Below are 24440 nucleotides of genomic sequence, written 5' to 3' on the forward strand. Positions count from 1 at the left end.
ATTCAGTTCAGTTTATTTGCAGTTTGGAAAAGAAAACTCTGGAGAACTTAAAACAATTTGCCCAAAACTGCTTCAATAAGTCCTAATGATGTTGCAATGAAACCTGAATATATTTAAAGCATTGCTTTTATATTATTTTGCTTATTTTTTTAAAGTGCAATAATATATATACCAACAATGACATATAGAGAAACTGTACAATTTATTTACTGTCAGGTGTTATATTCAAAAATAATTCTCCAGTGCATAATAACAATAAATGTATTGAATAAAATATAATTGTGTGATGTGTAAATTTCAGAAATCCAAAAATATTTCAGTTTCATAAAAGCACACGCTCTGAATAATTCTTTAGCTAGCTACATAAAATAAAATGAATCAATTTTTGAAAACATGATATTTACATTTAGCATTTATTTACATCTGTAAATGATCATTTCTTTCTTAATTTTATTTTTCACATTTATTTTGTTTATTTATTCATTCATTCATTTCCATAGTTAGATTTTAATCATCCTATTTATGAAGTAAGTTTTTCATGAAAATCCTAAACATATTTTACATCATTGTCTGAGACAGTACTTTAGTTTTTGCATGTGCACTTGGAAAATAAAAGTAGTTAAAATATAAAACTATGTAATTTAATATAATTTCATAATATGTAGCCTCACATCTCTCACATTCCCAAAATGTTTCTATATCATTAAAATAGTTATTTAGAATGATGTTTTGACATAATGGATTTCCTTTGACATGAAGGGAATAGTTCTGTAGACTAAAATGGGCATTTCCCATTTGAAATGGAGATGAGAACTTTCTTAGTTCTTTTGGTTTTACAAACAATAAAAAGTAACTGATTCCTAAAACATTTTTGAAACTACCGTTACAACCACCTGGAAGGTAAATGGGAAAAAAAGTTCAAAATAAATGATGCTCTTGCACGGAAAGAAAAAAAATGGCATTTATTAGTTTCAAAATGGGGGAAAAAAAACAGCGACTGTACCGTGGACAACATGAATGTAGTTATTATAATAAATTATGAGACATTTTCTCCCTCGGTTGTTTGCGGCGAAGTGATTTTGCAGGAAAACCGCTGCCGACAGTCTCAGTTACACATCCAAGTATTTCATATTGAAAATACAACGTTAGCTGTTAAGTTTTCTTTCCGGGTCCATCACCGCGACTTCCGTGTTGTGAACAAGGTTTTAGCCAGTCGGCTACAACAGGGCCTAGTGTGATAGCGGTGCAGTTTTGAAAACAGCAAGCAAACAAGAGGATCGTCGTCAACGCAGCGCCCTGAAGTCTTTGTAGTCCAGTAGTCGGGTGTGTATCAGCTGTCTCCGTGTTTTGTTTTGTTTTTTGCTCCACAGAAAACAGCCATGCTAACACTCTGAAACCTGTTGGTCATTTAGCGTGTTACTGTACCGCTAACTTAGTTAAACGAGTGCTGTTTACACCCACGTTTAAATGCCCGTGTTTACTAGGATTTTATGTTTGTTTGGGTCATTTAATGTCCCACGACACAACGCCAGCACGGAGTACCTGGTTAATGTCAGCTGTAGCTAATCGTTGAGTGTGCGTTGGTGGACAATGAGCCAGCGGTGTGCTCGGTCAGTCTGCTCCTGATGTTACATTGAATTAAATTAAGTTAAATGAACTGTCTTTCCGTATAAGAGCTCTATAACGCGCACTGTGACCCCGAACTAGCTCACATTAGCTGTGGCTACTAATTTACTGAGAAAGTAGCTTAAAACAGCTTTTCTGCTGTCTATATTCATATGAATTTGGACATCACATTCTTTTCTTAAAACTGCGTAGTAAATAGTGCTGTACCAATAAAGAAGATGTCAACTTATTTTAAATATATCTGCACTGGCATATAAAGTACTGTGCAAATGTTTTTCGACGCTAAAAGTAAACTGAGGATGCTTTCAAAATGATTCCACGATTAGTTTTTACTTATCAGTTACCTTCATATTAAGTGCAGTGAACAGAGAGAAGTGTTTGGTGTGACCACCCTTTGCCTGTAAAACAGCAGCGGTTCTCCTCGGTACACTTGTGCACAGTTTTTCAAGGTACTTGGCAGGACGGTTGTTGGAGAACTCAATTCTGTGGATTTGGTCTGTCTCAGTGTCGTCTGTCTCTTCATGTAATCCCATACTCACTCCATGATGTTGAGATCAGGGCTCTATGGGTGGCCGTTGCAGGACTCGTTCTTGTCGCAGAAGATGGTCCTTTGTGACTCTAGCTGTATTTTTGGGCTTGTTCTCCTGCTACAGAATGAATTTGGGATGAATCAGATGCCTCCCCGATGGTATTGCATGATGGATAAGAATCCAAACATCTAAATTGCCTAAAATATTTGCACACTATGGTACGTTGGCCAATAAGTAACAAGAAGCTAGAGCACGGATGTGTCAAACTAGGCTTGAAGTAATTAAAAAACAGTGTCTCTTCTGACAAGTTGATTTTTCCACTAAAATGTCCAAGAGTACGGTCATCATACAAAAACACACATAAAAACACTTCCCAAAAAACCAAAGGATTTATTAATGTGCTTAAGAAAAAAAAACTTGTTGGTTATATCGTTATTGGATTCAACTCTCAAATATTGATATCATTATCAGCCTATATCCAGACTATAACAGTTAAGCTTCATCCTTGCTTCCTACCATTTCAGAGTTTTACTTTTCAGCTGTGTTTAAAGCTTACATTTCATATATAAAACATAAAAACGGACAGGATTGTGTTGATTACATTTCTGGCCTATTGACTGAGAGATCAATAGTTGATGACTGCGGGGAAAAAGGTAAATAAGGACTGTTTGTACTACTTAAATTAATCAATTGGTTCTTTTCACACCAAATACCCCAAGAACAACATGTCTTACTAATTTAAAGTGTTAAACATTAATTACAAGCCAACAGAGGTTATTACATTTTACTTATAGAGCTCAGTGTGAGCTCCAGCGATTAACTTTCCTTGGTGATTTCCAAAAACAACTTCAAACTCATGCTGTGCCTGTATTAGGTGATCTTACTGATTTAAGCCTCTAAGTTTTTTTTTGTTTGGCTAAGATTGGCAGACAACTGTATAAGATACTTCACAGAAATGTAGTAGGCGTTGTTAGTGAAATAGCTATGATCCTATGGTAATTGTTCTATTTCTTTATAATAAACCTGTTGGGCTAAAATTCAAAACCGCCAACATTAAATATACAATTGGTTTTCATTAAATGTAACCCTTTGTATTTCAGATTTTGAGATCACACGCAGGTCACACTCGATGGGCCAGCTGTTAACATCCTTTGGGCCTGTACGTGTAACATCAGTCCGCAATGGCCAGTCATTTCCGTAGCTACATCTGGGACCCGGTCCTTATTGTGTGTCAGATTGTGTTGATGCAGTGCATCTACTACAGCTTCTTGGGCCTATGGTTGGCTGGAGTGGACAGTCTGGTGCAAACTAGTCGGTCACTGGATCAGATCTTCAGCTACGAAGTAAGTTCATAAGATATACTTTCCTTGGGATCTGTTTTTAGTGTCACATTTTTACACTCCTGAAACAGTATTTGAATCTTTGCGCTGCTTTGGTAGGCGCTTGGCTTTGCAACAATGCAAGGGAGGCTTTCGATGATGGCATTCATCTTGAACTCTCTCACCTGGTAAGACATTTCTTCAATCTCTTGTCTTTACATCCAAAGAAATGAAAGCTGAGGCTTGCCTTAGTAAAATGCTGCTGGTCAAGCATCTCATTATACAAACTTTTTAAAGGGCTCTAAGGATTTATTCACACCTGCTCAACTGAAGGATTTACACCAACTGAAGTAAACACTGTTTACTTTAAAAAAAGAAAAGTTAGAATTTCTATAGATCTGGTGTGCAGCAAGACTTGATTTTTTTTATCTTAAGGAAGCCACCTTTGTATCCACAAGAACCTTATCTGAAACATAAATGTACATGGCTGATAACATAACTTTTCTGTCTCATTGTTCCTGCAGCGCCCTTGGTCTGTGGTTCTTCATCCGTCGAGGGAAACAGTGCCTGGACTTCACGGTCACTGTGCACTTCTTCCACATGATCGGCTGCTGGATCTATAATTCTCACCTTCCAGCTGCCCTGTCCTGGTGGCTCGTCAACGTAGCCTGCATGGCCTTGATGGCTGTAATCGGAGAGTACTTGTGCATGCGGACTGAGCTCAGGGCCATTCCAGTCAATAGCGGGCCTAAGTCTAACCTGTGAATTTTTATTGACACCACGCTGAAAATCTGTGGACAGTTAATCCTCGAGGAACTTGCTCAGAGGAGGGTTTTTCCACTGTTGGTAAAGGAAATGGAACATGAACCTCCATCAGCGTATAAATTGTCAGGAGATTGTCATGCATCTCCTCTTAAAGTGATACATCAGATGAACTGATCTATTTATTCATAGCTGTCCTTTAAATGTTGGACAGTTTAACTGTTAACTGTAGCGTATTAAGATACATATTGTAATGCTTATGAAAGCAGACGCCAGTTTACACCCTTCTCTGAAACTATCAACTATAGATGGAATTTTTCTTCTCAGTAATTCATTTTTTCATGTTAAAATTCAGTACATAAGCATGAGTGTCCCATTCCCTCATTTTAAAACATTTTAAGATTTACACTGTTTTTTTTTTTTTTTCCACCCATAGAATATAACAAATTGAAACCTAAGAGCAAAACAGGGAGGGCAACAAATGTCAATACCAGACTTTTTTTTGTGTCTTTCTGTGCATTGTGTTGAGTTTTGGCAAACAAACATCATGACCATCATGTTACAGGATTTCTTGGTGTAACAATTTAAAATGTTCCAGTTACACCTATCAGCAATTTAGAGATGCCAGTGTGCAAAGTTATCTACCGCAGTTTTTAGTCATTAACTGTGTAAACCCAAATGTAGGAGGGAGTTTTCTGCTTTATAATCTCAACACACAACCTGTCAGAAGCATAAAATCAGGCTTATTTTTACCTCTCGGGATAAGGCTTGTACATTCAGTCTCCTACTGCTCGTTATAGGCCTCCCTTGTCAAGCTTGTACAGCATTTTGCACGGGTAGTGTTTTTCGTTTCCCTTTCTTTGTCATGATGATGCAGACAAGGTGGCCACTTTGGGGACAGTTAGTCAGCCACCAGCTTTGTTTCCAAAAACACTGTCACTGTTTGTGGGGACATGACGTGAAAAGAACTGACGTGTGCAGCACTGATGGTTTCTGGAGCAATGTCAGCTTTATCCTTTAGTGACGGCTTTTAATAACCTGTCTAAATTAACCGCTTATTATTACAGCTCCTGTAACACATGCTCATATACAGTATCTTTTCATTCTGTGCGGTGATAGTGTGGACTATGCAGTGTCTTGTTTTGAAATCAGGTTTCTAAAGTGTAGTATAAGTACATCATTATGGTGCATGAGTTGATATTTAAAGGACTAGTTGACATTTTGGAATATACAGTACAGTAAATGTGAAGCTGGTTAGCTTAGCTTAGCTCAAACACTGGAAACAGTAGGAAACAGCTAGCCTGGCTCTATGCAAAGGTAAACAAAATCCCCCTACCAGCACCGCTAAAGCTCACTGTGTAACATTCTCCTTGGTGTAATCCGCACAAAAACTGAGGTGTAAAAATGTCAAGTCACAACTTATTGTTTTGACACATTGATTTTTGTACAAATTAAACAGATGATATATAATGTGATAATGGATTAGCTTTAGAGTTTCTGTTTTCAGTCATTGTACTAAGGGAAACTAATCACCTGCTGGTTTTATCTTCGTATTTGACGTACAGACATGAGAGCAGTATCAATGGTTTCTAACGCTAGGCAAGAATAAGCAAATAAGCTTATTTTTTAGAATGTCAAACTATTCCTTTAAGTTAGCTTCAAACTCCTGTCTATTCTTTCTAAGCCAGTGTCATTATTGATTATTTCTAACAATGGCTGCGCTAAAAGTTTTCAAATGCAATGCCCCCTTTTTGTTCTTTAACATTACTTTAGTTTTTTAATAATGTATTTAAATACAAAGAACTTTGACAGATGGACATATTCATGTTATTATATTCTCTGACTTGTTTCTACTGCAGAAACTTAACAGTCAAAGTGTACATATATTTGTTTTCCTCTCTGAAGATTTAAATGTTGGGTGTTAGTGCCAGCATTGAGAACTTTTGGTACAATGCCAAGTCCTTCTGTGGATATGCTGTTAAAATAAAACGCTACCAGTTCGGATTGATGGGGGGAAAAAAAGGGAAGATCTCAGTTAGGAAACTGTAGGTGAAAAAATAATTGGCCATTATGCTTCAGATGTCAGAGAGATCTTCTAATGAGGGCCGCACCACAAACGTGTCTGTGGTTCTCCTAAGGTTTTCCACCCTGGGCCCTAATCTGTCATTTTCTCTCACCACTGCCTCTGCTGGAAGTGTCCAGGTGGAAGGAAGCAGATGGGCGAGTACTAACGAGTAGAAAAACGCTGGTTGCGATCCTCATTACCAACACTTTGCTTCAGGGAGGACTAAAAACAGAAACTCGGTACTAAATGAGTTGTACAGCAGAGGACTTACTGCATCGATTAAATGCTCCACTATTTTACCACTTTGTGTTTCTAGATCTTCGCTATCCATTATTTTGCTGAAGATGATGCACACACACAGACATACTGTATATTTTAAACATGGTGCTTTATTATTACAAACACATTACTTTGCCATATATTGCTTTATACAGTCATGTAAATAGTGTGCTTTTCTATCAGTAAACTGAAAAAAATTACATGGATACTTAATTTGTCTTTACATTCAAAAGTTCTTTACATGTTTAAACGGACTTTAGGGTTCATTTTCTTATGGTATAATGCTTATGATAACACAGTCATTTTCATGCTTTCTTCAAGAGCATATGAAGAGGTAAGAGTCCCCTGTTAAAAAGTGACCGTACATATTGCTCATGCTTGGAGGGCACCACAACTGGTTTTGTGTTCTCACCACCAGACACACAATGAATGATATAATGCTACTACTAGTGAAACATGAAATAAATAGAAACAACTAGAACAAACATGCTCATGTAATGGTGGTTGGGGCGGGTGGCTAGTGGATCTGCATAAGAAAGGATGCTGACACACCGAGGAGCTAGCGTAACTTCATGCACAGATCGATACCACTGTAGACTTTGTCCAAGTTAAAATCAACACACTGGCCATTTTTCTCAAGAACTGCCATAAAAATTGTCATGCATTTGTGAAAATAGACGACGAAAAGTATTCAGAACCACAAAAATCATCCATATTCTGATGATGCCTGTTAGGACCACCACAATTAAAGGAAATGAGCAGATGGTGACACACTTTTGGAAAAAACATACAAAACAAATCAATGCTATTGCTCAATAATTTCTAATTTGCTCTGAATCTTAATGACTATTGTAGTAAAAGTAAAAACGTCACATTTTTGTAAGGAAAAAATTTACCTAAAAACTCTTTTCATAGCGATTCAAAGACCATTACAACTAATGATATCTTTCATAGTTTATCTGCTAAGTGAGTCAAATGAGTGGGAATGATAACAGTTATATTGCTACAAACCGTAGCACCCATTAGCTTATTTCTGTCGATGAGATTCACTACACATTTCTTTCTATTTGCTGCTTTTGAAGTTTGTGGGTTAAATGTTAAAATCAAGCCTAGGTTTCTCCAAATCACACAAATTAAATGCAAGAAAGAGAAAAATCGAGCAGCACAGTTTGGAATCTGTATTTTAGCATTTTTGCATTAATTGGTAGACCTTTTGTTGAAATACTATATTCCCAATACAATTGCATGGATGTTTTAAAAAATACAATTAAAAAATGTAATGCATATAATTTGACTTCATTTGACAGTAGTTATAGGCGTTCAAAGTCAAATAAATACTGTGTATGAGTATTAAAATACAATAATTTGGGTAATTTTCATTATACTTTTGTCTGAATTATCTTTCTGAATCTTCTTTGAAAATCTAATCTCTGGGATAGAATCCGCCCCTGTGCAGTCCAACTGCTCACTGCAGACACTGTGTTTTTGCAGTACTTAGAGTAATCTGAAGTAAGGTTCTACAGTAGTTATATCGTGTTTACTACAGGTGAGCACTTTCACACAAGATGTAACAGATATTTGTGAAACAACACTGGAGATTTACTTTTTTTTTTTTTCTTCCACAAACATTAACGCGTCGGAAGTTTGATGATCGAGCATGAGACTGAACCAAAGCGTGGGGCGAGGCTCAGAGAGAGCGAGAGAGGAGCTGGAGGAGTGAACGTGTGATGCCGGGGGTCGGATGTTTGTTTTTGGTGTCTTTATAGCAGCCGTGCAACCTCAGCCACAGTGGGCTGAAACATTGTAGGGGTAAAAGGGTCAAGGGTTTCCTTCAAGTGGCTTGATTGTCACTTACACAAACATCTACTACACATTGAAACCTGTTAAAGGGGCATTTCACCTATAGTGGATCTGATCGTTGTTTAGTTGCTAGCTTTGGTGTCATTAGTTCTCTCAGATTAATGTCTGGTTTGGTCTTTAGGCTCGGTCCTTTCACTTATTAGTAAATTGAAAACAAATTCAAATAGTTGTGTAATGACTGAGCGCAAACATTTGGTTTAGCCTGGGGTTATGTGCTGAACTATTTCTTGGTTGGGAGTGGCCATGTGCAAAACTAAGCTAACTGGCTGCTGGCGATAGCTTCATATTTAGCTTACAGACATGAGAGTGGCATCGATCTTCTCAGCTAACTCCCGAAATGCCAAACTATTTCTTTAACTATCATAATAAAACCATACAATCAATAGTACAGGGAATTGACACAATAACACGAACACATTACTGTAATATAGCCTAATGAAAACCAGTACTCCACAAATACTGCTTTCCAAATAGACCCCAGAGTTGAAAAGCCGAACATTATAGTCTTCACAAATATAGTATTCAGTGCAGGACTGATTTGAATTAGGTTAAACAGGTGTTCACAGTATTGTGTCCAGTCCTTGTACAGCGGTAAACCAGAGCCACAGGTGTCACTGATCTGACTCTGATCACATTGTATCTGACATCCCTAGAATACCCGGAGTGTTGTAGTCTGCCTGGACTGATAAGTTGGCAGACAAGTAATTTTCTTCAGCAGTCTCATAGACATTAGGGAAAATCAAGCTCAAGTATTTAAGAGGCTTTCAAACATTATTCATTGCAGCAAATATTGATTGCCTTGCCGCAGGCATCTGTGGCTCTGTGTCAAAATAATCCTTATTAAAACATTTGTCTCTCTTAAATCCTTAGCTTTAAGTCGGAACTCAGGAGGACTGAACCCCCGGGCAGGTGAGGCCCTCCTCATCTCGCCCATCTCCTCACCCCCCCCCCCCCCCCCTACTCCATCTATACAGAGAACCAGTTGGGCCCAGTCATGATCAGCATCAGTGGCAGAGTAAGGGCAGCGAGACGTGAACTTATACCGGGAGCGGAGCTGGGGCTACACAGGTCGAACAGACTTCCCTGGAAGCGCATCTTCCTGGAGTCCTGCCTCAGTGTCTCCCAGATGGAGCTGACTTCCTCCTGACAGTCGGACAACGCCGTGAGGGCACATGTGTGGAAAGCTTCCCAGTGGCTGTGGCAAACAAAGGATAATCAGATCAACGCTGCGTCTGCCGCTTCACTCAGAATTCATCCTGGCTACGGCATGCAGACGTGCACTGGCTGTCGTGGATTAATTTGCTTGCCAATAATCTATTGCTCAAACTGTAAGTCAAACCGAGCTTTAATTACCATGGCAACTGCACCAGAGTGAAACAATATCACAGATGATATTGCAGGCAGGCAATTTTTCGACAGAAGGCTTATATGTAAACTTTGTCTTCAATATACTGTGCTGGGGTTGTGGGGTGCGTGCAGCAACAATGACAAAAACTGTCCCTGGAATTTCATTACTGCTGCAGCGAAGTCATAAATTATTTAGTACAGTGGCTCAGTGTCTCAGCACCATTCATTTTTCTATTCTCCCTCTGAGATTATGGCATCTTCTCTTTTTCTCGCCAGTATTTTGTCAGGAGATGCATATCTCGTACTGTATCTGTCTACATTATTTCACTCAGTCATGCACTTTCATACGAATTGAGGTGAAAGACAATTTTATGCACAGTACTGTAGATCCGTGCTTTTGACTGCCCTCTTTGAAAGTGGACTAATCATTAGTGTTTCATTCAAAGAAAAAAACCTACAGACTCAATCTGGTGTTTATAACAGAGATGCCCCGTGTGAATAAATGAATGCTGCATGCTGTTCACACACACACACACACACACACACACTCACACACTCTCTTCCTGTTAAAGAGTTATTCTCACCTGCACACGGCCGCCACTCCCCTCTCACTGGTCACGTTCTCCTGATAGTTGTCCATGCTCTCTCCCAGCTCCAGGACGCAGTCAGAAAAGTCCCTATAGATGTTTTCACACTTCACATCTGCTGAGTCTCCTGACACTGTGAGGGACAGGAATGCTGCAAAACAGACACAGACGACAGCTCATTTGACCAGACGATATACACCCGTTCCTAAACTATTTTCTGTGCTGGACAATGTGCGAAAGATGAATCAATACCACCAGTATGTCCCTGACCAGTGCGCAAGCAAAGTTTTCAAAAGTCTCTGCTCCCACTCTGTAGAGTCTTGCTTAGTATTTTTGGGCCATTTGTTTTTTGTTTTTTTCCTGTGCTTGAAATAGTTTCAATCTGGTTTCTCTTCCTCTGCCATCACCACACTTCCAACAGTAGCCTCAAACACTGCTCATAATCATGCAACTTTTGTGCAAAACTTAATTTCCATTCAGTTTCTGATTAAAAAAAAATAAAAAATTCATGAATAGCAATTGTGGTTATTAGTAAGTGATATTAACTAGTCAGTAGAGTAATTAGCAAGTATTTTTAACATCTCTGTTCATTTGTAAATGTAAAGATCTTGCAGTCCTGTCATCTGAACTTCGCTTTGGACAGATGCCAGCGGGTGGCTGGCTGTGGAGCAGATGTTACCACAGAGTATAGTCCTGACCACTGCAGCTCCTACATTTCTTCCACACGGAGTTCAACGCTCTGTTCAGAGCTGTTTGAAATTTAAACGCCGAAACATATCGACAACAGGACATTTCGAAAGCGGACAACGCAAACTTAGCACAGCTAAAGCACTAAAGATTGGTAAAAGTGACATTTAAGACACAAAAACCGATTTGTGGGTTTTCATTGTTGAATGTAGCGTGTCTAAAGGCTCGCACGCTATCACCTAAGTATAGACACCCAGTATCTACGGTCGCTGGGTATACTAGAAGCAGCTGGCCACGGTAAAGATTTCATAACCATCTTGCAAAAGTGATGGAGATAAATAAAGATTACAGTTATGGCAGTGACATCAAACGATGTGAGGCACTTTCCTCGGCCAGACCATCCGAAGTGGCTCGCAGCCTACATGGAATCACACAGGGGGGGGGGTCGAGATCTCTTACCCAAGGCAATCGCTAGAATCCCTCCGATCTTCGTCGACATGAAAAATCCCATATCATCCCATTTCAAGCCAAGCGGAGGGCGCGGGATGCTGCCGAGGCACTCGCGGACCGGAACGAAAAGCGGCGCTGAGTCACACGGAGCTGATTAGCTGCCCATCCTTAACGGGCGTCGGCGTGTGTCAGTGCTGAAGCGGCGATAGACACTTGATGGGTGTGTGTGCAGTCTTTCCATGCTCCGGACGACTGCTGACGTTACCTGCCCCCCGGCGCGCGCTGAGCCCCCCCCTCACCAACACCGGACAGCTCTCACCTCCTCGTGCAGGGACCGCCGTGCAGCCCCCCCGTGCTGTCTCTGTGTAGGACCTCCATTTTATTCTTACAGTAGGTTTATTTACACATGGATCACTAAGCTGCTGCTATGCTCTTCCATTTGGTTTTTAGTTTAGAGCTCCCTCTGACGTGTTTTAAGACAATGATCATTTGTGTCTGATTTGTTTCAAACTGGTTAAACATTCTTACAACTACTGCTCCTCCCTCAAAAAAAAAAAAAAGAAAAATTAAAAACAAATTATAGTCTATGAATATGCAAATATTGTGCATTTCAAAAGTTTAACTGCTGGACACAGGATGTTTCTCCCTTTTTTTTTTAAGTTACCAAGTCACACTGCTTCTGTAAGCTTCTAACTGGACCATGATTGGTTTCAAAACTATAGTCTCATCTGCACAGTGAAGGTAAAACACTCCCTAGGCTACATTAGTTTGCCATTTATTTGGAATCAATTCATTGAAGTGTGCCAGCTGAACAACATTTTTTTTAAATAAGTTGTTAGTTATTTAATGAGTTAGTGCCAACTTCTTTAGCTTTTTCCAGAATAATTTCCAGGAATTTGGAATTTGCAAACCCATAAAAATGAAGCCTTACGGAGAGTTTTGTAAAATCTCTGTGGCGTAGGTCATTTTCATCCTAATTTTCTGAAAGTGACGGCATCTCCAGTTGTTATTTTACTGAAGCTGTGTACAGAAGATTGCGACAAAATTACCGCATGAAGCACAAAATGTGACAGAATGCAGATGAGAACAGTATCATAATTAAAAAATAGAGTTTGTAAGAGAGCAGCCAACAGGAACAAAAAGCACTTTGTTCACCCTTTTATTGTTTTTTAAAAATTGTTGCATCACATATAAAGGCATGCAATCTGAAAGACTGCGCCAACAGCACCACGTAAGAGTTTGAAATGCTCCACTGAGCCTCTTACAACAGTTAGGGGATGAAACCCATAAATTAACCTGCAGAAACTTCCAGAGAACACTGTTTCAATATTTATTTTACTTGCAGCTGCCATTGCCCCACTGTAAAACAAATATCATATCAAACTCAAAGTTTTACAAACCTCAGCCTATACTGGATGTGACTGGATGCTAAAAGCAGAGCAGTATCAGTGGGCAACCTTTTAATCAAATGCCTCTATTTTTCCCTAACGTCAAGTCTTTGCGGGGCATCGCAATCACAGTGCAGGTAAGGCACAATGGTGTTTACATGACAGAGAGAGGGAGGATGAAATATGAATGTTCTGAAGCCATGAAATCAATTTTATCCCAAAGATGTCAAATCTCCAAACATAATGTCATTAATCTTCAAAGCAATTATTATGACTTTGAAGCGTTCATGGATGGATGTATGCAGCTTTTTTGGGGGGGCAGCCTGTACCACATCCCTCTTGTTTTTCGATGATTTTTAATGACTAATTGGTTCATCTTTTCTCAATTTTAACACAAACCCACACACACACACAGATAAAACAGTCACTTTAAAAATGAACTGTAGTTCAGTCCGGTTAGTGTCTAAGTGGTCTCGCTCCGAGCGGAGCAGTAGAGTCAAGGATGTTCTCTGGCCGTGATACCAGCAGGGACATCAGACTGAGAGGATGAAATCCAACATCTTTAACATGCTGGTCGGGCTGGAAATTGGATCCCAGAAAAGCTGAACCATTGTGAATGGGAATCGGGTTACTGTGGTGAGGAAAAGAACTCTGAAAGCCTGATGGACAGCATGATGATGGATGGAAAACGGACGGTATTACTGATCTGCTCCAGCGGCCCTCTTGGTTCGTTTCCGTGGAGATGTTTTCGGGGAAGCCTTGTCTGTAAGACAGCATGTTAAAAATCAGCTATTGGTGTTGCTTTATTTTCATGGAGACTAACAGTAATATGAGTCTGTTATTACTTGTGACAGTTAGGAAAAAAATGAACATACTCATGGCATTGAGTGTCTCCTGGGGAATCCAGCTGATGTCCACATCATTTAACCCGCCAGTGCCCTTCTCTATTTTCACTGGGATTCTCTTTTTCTGCAAAACACAGGTTCAAAGAAAACAAAAAAATCTCATTTTTAATCTATTTATCCATTAGCCTGCTTCAATCTACATGTATCCCTGTTTAAGGACAATATTTACAAAGAGGGTGGATGACATCCCTTGTTAATGTGCACTCTATTCTATTTGCTGCTGTTGGCCTTACACATGAATATATTTTATTACATTTGCATTGTGAAGCAGAGTGAATTTCTAAGTTCATGCTTAGACCAAACATACATATCTTAACCTAAAAATACAACAGTTTACTGAAGACAAACACATACTGTCCGCGACTCTAGGACCTGGTACATCCCAAAGAGCATCAGAACCACCAGTCCACCCAGGAACACGTACATGAACATTCTGCAAATAAAACAAAAGTACTTCTGTAATAAGTAAACGACAATCAGTACACGAGTTCCGCAGTTTTCTTGGTGTTTTTGCAGGACATATTCCATGGCCGCTTGATGACTGAGTGCTCAATTTAGACCTTACTTAGTTCACTTACAAAGCCATTATGATGCATGGCCATAGTTTGCAGCCATTTATGTTCAAAATGTATTTTTCCTCATGCAATTTATTTCAGTAAATAGAGCATCAGTTCTATGACTTCCCCTAAAAGCTTCTGCAGTTTACTTACTAGATAATGGATTCAAGTTTAGTCAGTTCAAGTTTTATTCAGAGCACTATTCAAGCAAATGGGTGCCTTCAGTAGCAACTTCAAGTGCAACTCTTAGTGTAAACCTTTAGCACAAAGACTAATCTAAAACAATTGGCCCCTGATTTGATATTTTAGGATGGAGAACAGTTTCTCTTGCTTGGCTAATTTGCTGGTGACAGTTCCTGCATCTTGCACCAGCACCACAATTCTGACAACTAATCTATTTGCGCCAATTTCACACCTCGTTTTTACACGTCCTTACATGTGCTGCAGTTTACTGGAGAGCTGGTATTATGAAGCCTTAAAGGGCTGGATGTAGCCTTAAGAGATATGGCAAATAAGTAGAGGGTGGGCAAAAATAATTAGATGTACACATAGAAATTGATTTAATAGATCCATCTACGGCCTACTCTGGTTTAATCATTTTGTTGCTATAATTTAACTTTTCCTTCCATTTTGGTAGTGAAATAATATAAAAGAGCAACAGCTTCATCTACACTTTCATTTACCAATATGTACCTGTACATGTTAGGATATAACATAAACCCAGTAGAAGAAAGCCTTACGTTTCTCCGTCCAGTCCCTCTTCTTTCTCGGTGATGGTGACAGTCTGGTTGTAAATGGCAGTCTGGAACACGTTGCCCTGGAGAAAGAAAATGCAAAAATAAAAAAAACACTGGTGAGCAAATACTCTAAGTAAACAAACAGTCAAAGCTCAGCAGGGATAAAATAACGAGTGTAAAGAGCCACCATTAGTCCCAATTCTATAAAACGTGAATAAACAATGGCTTCTTCAAAAACGTTTTCATAAAAGGTTTGAATTTTCTATGAATCATAAAGATTTGGGATGGGCTGTGAAAAGCCTTTCTGTGGTGCGTCAATGTTTCACACTACATCTTTCCTCTAAAAAGTCAACCTGAACATATCCCCACCACCAACCAACAACCACTACAAACATTTCTTTTTAATAATGAAAAACTTTTTTTTTTTTTTTTACCTCAAGGTCAAGATAGTTGAGGAGGATAACCAGACCGAATGGACGACCAGCCATGGGCTGAGCTGGGATGAAAGAGTACTCAAAGGAGGCCTGAGCCTGGGGCTGCACCACAGTGTTCAGGGGCAAAGCTGTGAACTACAAACACACACATATATTAATACAAAAAAAAACTGTGACATGGTAAATGTTAGCGGTAATTCTAGTCAGTAGTATTTATTGTGTTCAGCTAAGAATAAAAATCCATGAGATGGCATCAAAATCAAACGAATGTGAGCAAATTGTAACAAGCCACTCATTTTATTTGGCCTTAATGGTTTGAATTTACCAGAAATCTGTCTTTTATAAGCCTTATATATAATTCAGAACAATATTTTAAGAATCATGTTAGACACCACATCCTAAACACACTTTCTTCCCTTTTTATAATCTCAGAGTGAGAGAATTAACCAACACATTACTGAATTTTTAAATTATTTTCTATGCATCCAACTCCAGATAGAGTCAAAAGGTGCAGAAATGTTGACTGATGGTTTTAATTCAGATCAAACTTACATTCTGAATGTAGAACTGGAAGTCCTGGGGATAACGGAAGGAGGCCTCCAACGACTGAACAGTGAAATCCTGACTCCCTTTGTTGGTGAAACCCACCAGGAACCTCACGATTTCATTGGCAGGGAACTCTAAAATTATAATGGATACAGTAAATATTAAATGTAGTTAAAACATCAGTTATAAGGTGTACAACAAAGCCACAGAGTTGCCTGATATGTTGCTCCTTAAAAGAAAAGCAGGTTAGGGTGTCGTATTCACTTTGTGATTCAGTTTTCTACACTTTAATTTTATTCCTTCTACAAATTTTGGTGTGAGCGTAAACACTGTAAAAGCTCAATGATTGAGGCCTAAACCAACCTTCTCCTGTCGTGAAGATGATGGTTGTGTCGGCATCAGGGTGAGAAGTTAAAGGTTTATCTGCAGCTTCATCTGGCTCATCTTCGTCTCCCTCCTGAGGATGAACATCACACTGTCACGCAACCACCCCCGTGTAAATTCTACGTTTTGCCACAGTGCTTGTATGATCAAAGATGCATACCGAGGTTTGTATCTGATCTTCCTCAACAAGGACCTCTTCATCATCTTCCTCCTCATCTACTGCAGCATCAGCGTCCTCAGCAGTGTCCTCAGCCGAGTCTGGCTGTGCAGAGACATGGCCTGCATGGGTCAGAAGACACGTCTGTATATATGAGTGATGGTCGTACGTTTCACTATGAGAGGGTGGGTGCTGGCTGCAGAGCTGGTTGAAATGAGGTTGCTATTGTGACAGAAGTGTAGATATCATCCGGGACCAAACTTCAATAGCCAGCCCTGTATAAAAATCACCACATTATTTAACATATATTTCGATATAAAAAAGGAATTTGGTAAAATATCGATTGCACCGGCAATATCACCCAGTCGCAGCTGCTTATTTTTGGAGGAAGCTCAGTATGGCTGTCAAAATGTGCCAAAAAAAAAAAGTCTTCTGAAAATGTTTAAACTGCATATCTTTGGTTGTTGGTAGAGAATATAGATATTCAGCAAATAACTATTGCCAAAAGCAAAAAATAACCAGTGAGTAAACTGAATGTTTGTAAAAAAAATGATGTTTAAATGTTTTGATCTGGGTACAAGCGCGGAAAAAGTTTAAAATTTAAAATGAATGGAAAGCTCTAGTTTTCTCACGCTGGAACTACTGATACATTCTCACTGTTGCCAGGCTATTTCCCCTGTCTGCAATAAACCGGCCACATTGTTACCGATGTAAAATGAACAACAGCAGAACAGTAAAAAAAACTAAAAAAAACAAACCCCATAGTAATGCATGTCTGCGTGAAAAAGTACAGGCTGGGAGAAACGGACAAACCCCAAACAGAGGTTAACGTCTTATCTATGGTGACGTGTCCCAGCAATGGGGAGCCGTTAGCTGCCGCCGCATCCAAGCCACTTTAAATCCCCCTCTTCTTCTTCTAGAAATCCTTAACACAGCTCACGGCGTGAAGTTTAACCTCGCATTGGGCGACTCGGGTTATTCTTTTATACTTCAGCGGCAGCAGCTGGTGGGCGACCATCATTTCCATTCATTTCCATTCGCAAAAGCGACGAGCTGCAGCTCTTTTATTGCACTTGGAAGAGAAGAAACACAAAAAAAGATGGACAAAAAAAAAAAACGTCCAATGCATCCATGTTGGCAAAGAAGACGCGACGCTGCCTGTGTTCAGCTGCTGCACCGACGTGACTGTGCCACGTCAATGCAACAGACGAACAACTTCTTAACTGCTGGCAAAAAAGTGAGGCGACGCAGAAAAACAACAACAAAAATGAACAAAAAAAAGAACACACACACACACAAAACAGAAAAACATGTCTTACCGATGGAGAGTAATCCACAGGGGAAGGCCAGGAGAAAAAGCAGCAGGAATTTTGACCCGAAGTTGAACATTTTCTCAGACCTGTAGGAGGCAGCTAGTAACACATCAGCGCTCAGGAGCGGAGAGGACGGCGGCGGCGGCGGCGGCGGCGGCGGAGCCGTTGAGGGGGGGGCGGGACGAGAGGAGGCTGGACCCGCCCGCTCGGTGGGTCCGGGGTAGACCCGGGAGGTGTACTCACTTGAAGCTCCAGCGGGTTGTGTGTCACACGTGGGGGGGGGGATGAGCTGCTCGTAGGAGCTACTCGTCCACTCAGGCTTCTGGTCCTGGTTCATAGACCTAGTCCGCATTAGTTGACAGTGACAGTTGAGGTAGTCGGTACAATGTATTTTTAAATTGAATTAACAACAATCACACACACACACACACACACACACACACACACACACACACACAAACACATACACAAACGCTAAACATTGCTTCCTTTCTATATCACAAATTCAGTTTTAATTGTCCGTATATTGCACGTTTTATTTTGTTGTCTTTTGCACAGTCGTGGATGCTTGTTACCTTACATCCTGTGGCGTAAATGTGATGAAAAGAAAAAACAGCCTTAAATCTTTGAGTACCTCTATTATATGCTACTTATATTTGTATAGAAAAATACTTAATTAAACATATAAATCTATACTTACTTTTACTCAGATTTTCCATACCGTTTTGTACAATTGTGCATTTTTGTAGAATAAACTACCCAACGTTATGTAAAGCCGTTTACATGTGTAGTGTATTAGAGGGTGTTGATGTGAAGAGGATGAAGGAGACTCCGCTGACACCGTCTTGACTGCATATCAAGGTTTATTACAAAGACGTACAGCGTCAAGTCAAGCACCTGCAGGTCTGCTCGTGAGAGGGTGTGCAGCCAACGATCCACTCTGAAAATCAGCCTTGACCACCGACTCTTAAATAAGGCAACTGTTTTCCTCAAAACTGTCACTAACATATGGTTTCAGTCACAAAGCATTAACTTCCTTTTTCGAACTGTGAGGCACCCTCTGGGGACCTTTGACCTAGGGCCTCTATGTAAACATCATCTCACATGTTAGTGAGGTGATGTTCAGTAATGTAATGAAATTGTATTGTATACACAGGGTTTACTCTGCTGCATGATAAGTACCTTTACATTTAAAAAAAAAAACACTTTAAAAGCATTTTGATGGTAGTTCTGTGCTTTTACCTCAGTAAAATTTTGAACATACAACTTATACATAGAATGGAGTATTTTTACTCTGTGGTAATGGATCTGAGTGCCCGTATGACAGTCCTGTAGAAATATGACCAATATGTGCAGATTAAGCAGATACTTTGCCACACGCCATGTCCAGTGACAGGCTGCCAACATTAAACATCACATCACTTTGACATTCCTGAAAATATAGGGATAGGCTTTTCTAAATCATTTTGTAAGATCACCCTAATGTCCTTGCATTCCTTAAATAAAAGAGCGTTCCAATTTATTCAATATGATTGAAAAATAATGATTCAGTCTCTGATTTGCCCTAGTGATGAAATTTTTAAACATAAACTTAAAATCTACGCCTTCAGCCTGGCTTTTGATTAAGCATGGTTTATAGTCATTACTTACTTTATATTATTCACTTATTTTATCCTACCTGTCTTGTTAAATTTTATTCTATTTTATTTAATCTGTTATTTTATTACTATGTTTTTTTCTATTTTATCAATTTAAGAAAAAATATTTTAACCAGTTTTTAGTCTAGCTGTTATCTAACTTTCTTCTTCTTCTTCTTCTTCTTCTTCTTATTATTATTATTATTATCATAGATTTTAAAATTTATTTTACTGTATTTCATTATCAACATTTTTATTTGTTTTGCCTTTTTAATGTATTTTGTCTAGTTTCTTTTTAATCTAGTTTTTATTTCACTCTATTATGGTCTACACGTGTTCTGTCTTATTATCAGCTAATCAGTTGACTGTGAATCACTTTGAACTAAGCTGTATAAAAGGTGCTATACAAATAAAGTCTAACTGAATGACTGATTGAGCGTGGTAATGCGATTCCAGAGTCGAAAATAAAAATTGGCTTTATAGTCAAATGTCGAAGGGACTCAGTCAGCACAAAAGTCAGAGAGCTGTGAAGGATGTGGAGAATCCAAACACACGATGTCACAAAAAGACGATCAGGAACCTAGACGGTATTAGAATCAGATACATTACTGTATTATTGTATACTGGATACTAGCTCGCATGTAAACACAGTCATTACATACGATCTCAACCGTCACAGGCACGGGTCCGGCTACAGAGACAGGTTTCCTTCTTTTTTCCGTTTCTGAGGCCATTGTGAGAAAAGTAAAATACATCAACACCATCTTGCTCCTGAGGTGAGAGTGTTACACTGATAATGGAATTCACACAAACCTGTTAGCCACAGTTTAAGTCATTGTCACTGGTATATTTTTGTCCTACCAGCTTGTGGCTTACTTTGAAGTAATATAAAGAGATCTCATTATAACAAATGTGTCATTGCATTTGGCTGTTCAGTTAATGCATCATTTTTATTTCATATATTAATGTCCTGTTTCCTTGTATGTTGTGAGTTCAAAGGAAGGAACCTTTGTTTTCTTTAAAAGAAAGAAATATTCATATTTTAATAGAGAAATACGACAAAATAAATACTAGGTTCTTGTGTTCACATTCCTTAATATTGTTAGAGTAGAGGTTAGTAGAGGTTCACATGCTGATGCTTTTTCATGTTTTTGTAAATCTTGTAAAAAGTCTGTGGTTTTCTGCAAAAGCACACATCCTGTAATGTGTCAACAGTCTTTGAAAAATCACACTGTGCGAGCATGAACATGCAACAGATGCTGATGCTGTTTTCATAGATACAGTGTACAAAGAGACACACACACACACACACACACAGAGAATTGTCCTTGGTGAATGCTTCATTATCATGGCTTTCTGTTGCAATAGGACACAACTGAACGGTAAGTTTTGAATGAAAACTCTCCGCTGTAAAATGATAACTTTTGATGTAATGAGACATAAAGGGTAATTACAACATTTGCTTTTAAAATGTCAAAGATGCTCAGCATTTATGCTCGGACCATCATTTGGCAGTTGGGAGTAATTTGATATTACTTACAAGAGCAACTTGGAGCTCCTTCACTACACCAGATTTATACCGAAATAATGCAGGGGAATCACTACCACCTATTTTAGAAAGGATTTTAGTGCTTTTCAGCCAACATACAGCGACATTAAGTACGGTTTATCGCAGCTGGCAAAAGAAAACTCGTAAGGTAATATGCTACATTTACATCATGTGAAGACTATAGGGCTCTCAGTATGGAGAAGATCCATGCCAGGAGATCATCCCAACACTGAGGTATCAGATATATAAACAATAAAGTAGAATTTATTCAATTAAATTCAATTCAGTTTTATTCATATAGCACCAAGCAGAGTAGAGGAAGGTCAAGAACTTACAATATTATAGAGAGAAACCCGACAGTTCTCACAATGAGCAAGCACTTGGCCACAGTGGAGTGGAAAACTCCCCTTTTCAAGATTTTGATAACTGAGTTTTAGAAGGGAAATAAATAGACAAATTCACAGATAAATACACAGCGTAAAAGAGAACGTATATGGGGATTCTTTTTACTTTTCCAACTTTGCCAGCTCTTCGTGTGCCACAACAGAGCACTCAGGGCTTCTGTGATGACAAATTGAAAACCAGTAGCAACCCAGGGAGTGGTGTGTTTCTCCAGTTTAGTGTGGGAAGGGTTGATGACCAGCTCTCAGTCATCCATTGTACAGCCAACTTTAAGGCTTCGCTACACAATATTTTTAAATTGACAACTCTTCAAATGTGTGTAATGCAAAAAAAGTCCCTTGTAGCGATAGACCAAATGGGTTATGACCAAATTACTGAGTGGCATGCTAACATAGTGGAGCAATAAAATTCATTACATTACCATTCATTTGGAGATGTGTTTGCTTCCAAGTAATGAATGAAGTATAATGTCTCACTACCTTACCTGCTGCGGCTGAAAATAACGCCATAAAGCGTTGAGAGTGAACCAGTAAAGTTGCGGCCGGACAACTAAAAAATGAACTGAATACAAAGCTGTAAAGCCCCGTAAAGCTGAGGGGAGGCTGCAGGTTTGGGTGGTAATTCTCTGTGTCTTCATCAAGTGAACCCTTTCACAGTCACATTGTTTTCACATTCTCATTTGATACATTGGTATTGTAAAATGTTGTTTATAGCTGCTTTAATTAAATTATGTCTGTACCACGCCAAAAAAAAAAAAAACAAAACTGTGGGATGAATTTGTCAGACAAGCCCATGTGTGCGCCCTGGAACATATTACATTAAAAAAAAGACAGAAATAAGAGGTTTGTACATGTGCGTGACCTCTTTTCATTCATTACATTTATTTTCTGTAGAGGCCAGGATGACTTGACTAAAAGGTCAGCTTGTTTTAAATGCATCTCTCTCCAACTCAAAAAATCCTCCTCAGCACCCCAAACACACACACACACACACACACACACACACACACACACACACACACACACACACACACACACACACACACACACACACACACACACACACACACACACACACACAACTGATCTGACACATCATAAATTATTTTATTAGTGAAAATCACCAGTTGACTACTTGATCTGTTCATGTCATGTAATCACCATCCATCAGAGCTATTGAAACTTTACAACTAATGTCTAATGTAAATTGGACAACTTGTTAATGACCCAGACTATGAATGTGATGCCACCATGGAAACAATGTGATATAATTATTCCTTTCAGAAACTCCCTGATGAAACTACAACTAAATGAGAGCAGTCAGTGTAACAGGTTCAGAGGCATGTCGAAGTATTACTTGGTGGGTTAATTAGGTTGGTGCTGCTTTGCCCAAAGGCAACACGCAGTATCATCCAGGGGATGTGTTTCATACTGTCCTGAAGTAACAAACCACCCAAATGAGAATAATAATGTTCACATTATATAATAGATTTATATTCATAAGAGATAACCACCAGATCATATTCAGACATAATGTGACCTGTTTGTATAGTACATGAGTTTTCCTTGTGTGTTCACCCAAAAACATGGTCACAGATAGGGTTTGCAGAAAGCCAGCCATTTCCATAGCCACATTTCTTTAACTACAATAATATAATCTTTTTAGCAATTTTAACCTAATTAACCCAACTGGACCTTCAGATGGGTCCATTCTTAAAACAAACACTGGGCATCCACACAACTTTGAACTAATGTCAAAGACTTTCAAAGATACCTAATACATCATGTCAAGCTGAATTCAATGGAAATTTCTATGAAATGTTGCACAATACATCTTCCATTTGATGTAGTGGTGTAGCAAAAAAAAGATGGTGTATTGATTGAATATTGCACTTCACTCAAGCATGACATATTGTAGGTTCAGAGAAATATCACTGCATGCTGGACTGGAACAAGATTTTGCAAACGTGTTCAACCTGTTTTTATGAGCATGTAAACTTGCAGCAAAAACCTAGTGTACTGTGCAATCAAGCAGTTTACACATTCATGCATGTGAGCTTCCTGGTAAAACCACATCTGTTGATGAGCAGATTCACTGAAGCAAGAGGCAATGCAAATCGTTTGCTCAAGGGCACCACTATTTTGTGCTTAAGGGCACCACTATTTTGTCTTTTTCACGAATCTTGTTTGAGGCTCATGCAATGACCATCTTAGCTACATAAATTGAAATAGAATAATCCCAGCTGTATCATCCAGTTGTTTTGTCCTTATTTTAAATCTTTATTTTAAAATTTCATGCTGTAGCAATGCCGTTTATGCATTATTATGTGCTTTATGAAAATAACATGTGTAGCACTGTCACCTGACGGTGCGAATGGGGTCTTTGTGAACTTTGCTTTGTTTGATTTACGCAGGTCTGTGGTTTTCTCCCACTGTTCAAAAGGGAGAAAACGTAGCGAAGCTGTGATTGCATGTGTGAACAGTTGGCCGTCTGTTATGTGTGTGTACATGTTTCTGCTGTGTGTGTATGTGTGTGTGTGTGTGTGTGTGTGTGTGTGATCAGTGGGAACACCACTTCTCACTCAGTGTGAGCTAGGATATCTTAGCCCTCACAACCTTGCATAGGAGCTGGCATAGATAATGGAAGGATGATTCTTTGTTTTGTATTTGATAAATTTCCTATTTGATTTTAGTAGTAGCTTTTGCCTGTCATCGACAAGTGTCAAGATGGATTCAGTCTGTGCTGTTCAAGAAGACTTAAAGTCCCCTGCCACTCAAAAGTGTTGTGTCGGGGGGGATGTTTAATAATTTAAAATGATCCATAATAAACATAGTTCTTTCCTTCTCTTTTTCTAGACTGGGGACTGGACTTTTTTTGTCTGCCATCTCATATACAATTGCTATTTGGAGTTATGAGCGC

The 24440-nt window shown here is 39.0% G+C and overlaps 3 protein-coding genes across 3 annotated transcripts; 1 reads left to right on the forward strand and 2 right to left on the reverse strand.

Annotated features, from left to right (window-relative positions):
* The first annotated feature begins 1134 nt into the window (after window positions 1-1134).
* Window positions 1135-6601, forward strand: sys1 (SYS1 golgi trafficking protein). Its single transcript, XM_040158968.1, has 4 exons — window positions 1135-1323; window positions 3257-3499; window positions 3596-3663; window positions 4000-6601. The coding sequence occupies exons 2-4, from the start codon at window positions 3338-3340 to the stop codon at window positions 4238-4240; spliced, it is 471 nt and encodes a 156-aa protein (XP_040014902.1). The 5' UTR covers window positions 1135-1323; window positions 3257-3337; the 3' UTR covers window positions 4241-6601.
* A 2806-nt stretch (window positions 6602-9407) lies between these two features.
* Window positions 9408-11614, reverse strand: LOC120807208 (neuritin-like). The gene is made up of 3 exons (XM_040158970.1): window positions 11522-11614; window positions 10373-10526; window positions 9408-9636 (listed from the first exon to the last, which is right to left on the reverse strand). Exons 1-3 carry the CDS (start codon window positions 11571-11573, stop codon window positions 9408-9410), a joined length of 435 nt encoding a protein of 144 aa, XP_040014904.1. The 5' UTR covers window positions 11574-11614.
* A 696-nt stretch (window positions 11615-12310) lies between these two features.
* LOC120807203 (translocon-associated protein subunit alpha-like) lies at window positions 12311-18056 on the reverse strand. The gene is made up of 9 exons (XM_040158958.1): window positions 17940-18056; window positions 16624-16742; window positions 16443-16536; window positions 16086-16213; window positions 15534-15668; window positions 15103-15179; window positions 14160-14238; window positions 13776-13869; window positions 12311-13663 (listed from the first exon to the last, which is right to left on the reverse strand). The coding sequence occupies exons 1-9, from the start codon at window positions 18007-18009 to the stop codon at window positions 13599-13601; spliced, it is 861 nt and encodes a 286-aa protein (XP_040014892.1). The 5' UTR covers window positions 18010-18056; the 3' UTR covers window positions 12311-13598.
* Between the last annotated feature and the right edge of the window lie 6384 nt (window positions 18057-24440).

This window comes from Xiphias gladius, chromosome 21 (assembly GCF_016859285.1).
Source record: "Xiphias gladius isolate SHS-SW01 ecotype Sanya breed wild chromosome 21, ASM1685928v1, whole genome shotgun sequence".
In the NCBI taxonomy this organism is placed as follows: Eukaryota; Metazoa; Chordata; class Actinopteri; order Istiophoriformes; family Xiphiidae; genus Xiphias; species Xiphias gladius.

What these genes read in the sequence shown, in the direction of transcription:
- sys1 (XM_040158968.1), top strand. Translation starts at nt 3,338, where the DNA reads ATGGCCAGTCATTTCCGTAGCTACATCTGGGACCCGGTCCTTATTGTG. An exon ending in ATCAGATCTTCAGCTACGAA is followed by an intron (nt 3,500 to 3,595) that starts GTAAGTTCATAA and finishes CTGCTTTGGTAG; the next exon opens with GCGCTTGGCTTTGCAACAAT. An exon ending in ATCTTGAACTCTCTCACCTG is followed by an intron (nt 3,664 to 3,999) that starts GTAAGACATTTC and finishes TTGTTCCTGCAG; the next exon opens with CGCCCTTGGTCTGTGGTTCT.
- LOC120807203 (XM_040158958.1), bottom strand. Translation starts at nt 18,009, where the DNA reads ATGTTCAACTTCGGGTCAAAATTCCTGCTGCTTTTTCTCCTGGCCTTC. An exon ending in TCAACTATCTTGACCTTGAG is followed by an intron (nt 15,180 to 15,533) that starts GTAAAAAAAAAA and finishes TTCTTTCTCCAG; the next exon opens with GGCAACGTGTTCCAGACTGC. An exon ending in GGAGACACTCAATGCCATGA is followed by an intron (nt 13,664 to 13,775) that starts GTATGTTCATTT and finishes GCTGTCTTACAG; the next exon opens with ACAAGGCTTCCCCGAAAACA.
- LOC120807208 (XM_040158970.1), bottom strand. Translation starts at nt 11,573, where the DNA reads ATGGGATTTTTCATGTCGACGAAGATCGGAGGGATTCTAGCGATTGCC. An exon ending in GATTCTAGCGATTGCCTTGG is followed by an intron (nt 10,527 to 11,521) that starts GTAAGAGATCTC and finishes TCTGTTTTGCAG; the next exon opens with CATTCCTGTCCCTCACAGTG. An exon ending in GGAGTGGCGGCCGTGTGCAG is followed by an intron (nt 9,637 to 10,372) that starts GTGAGAATAACT and finishes TGTTTGCCACAG; the next exon opens with CCACTGGGAAGCTTTCCACA.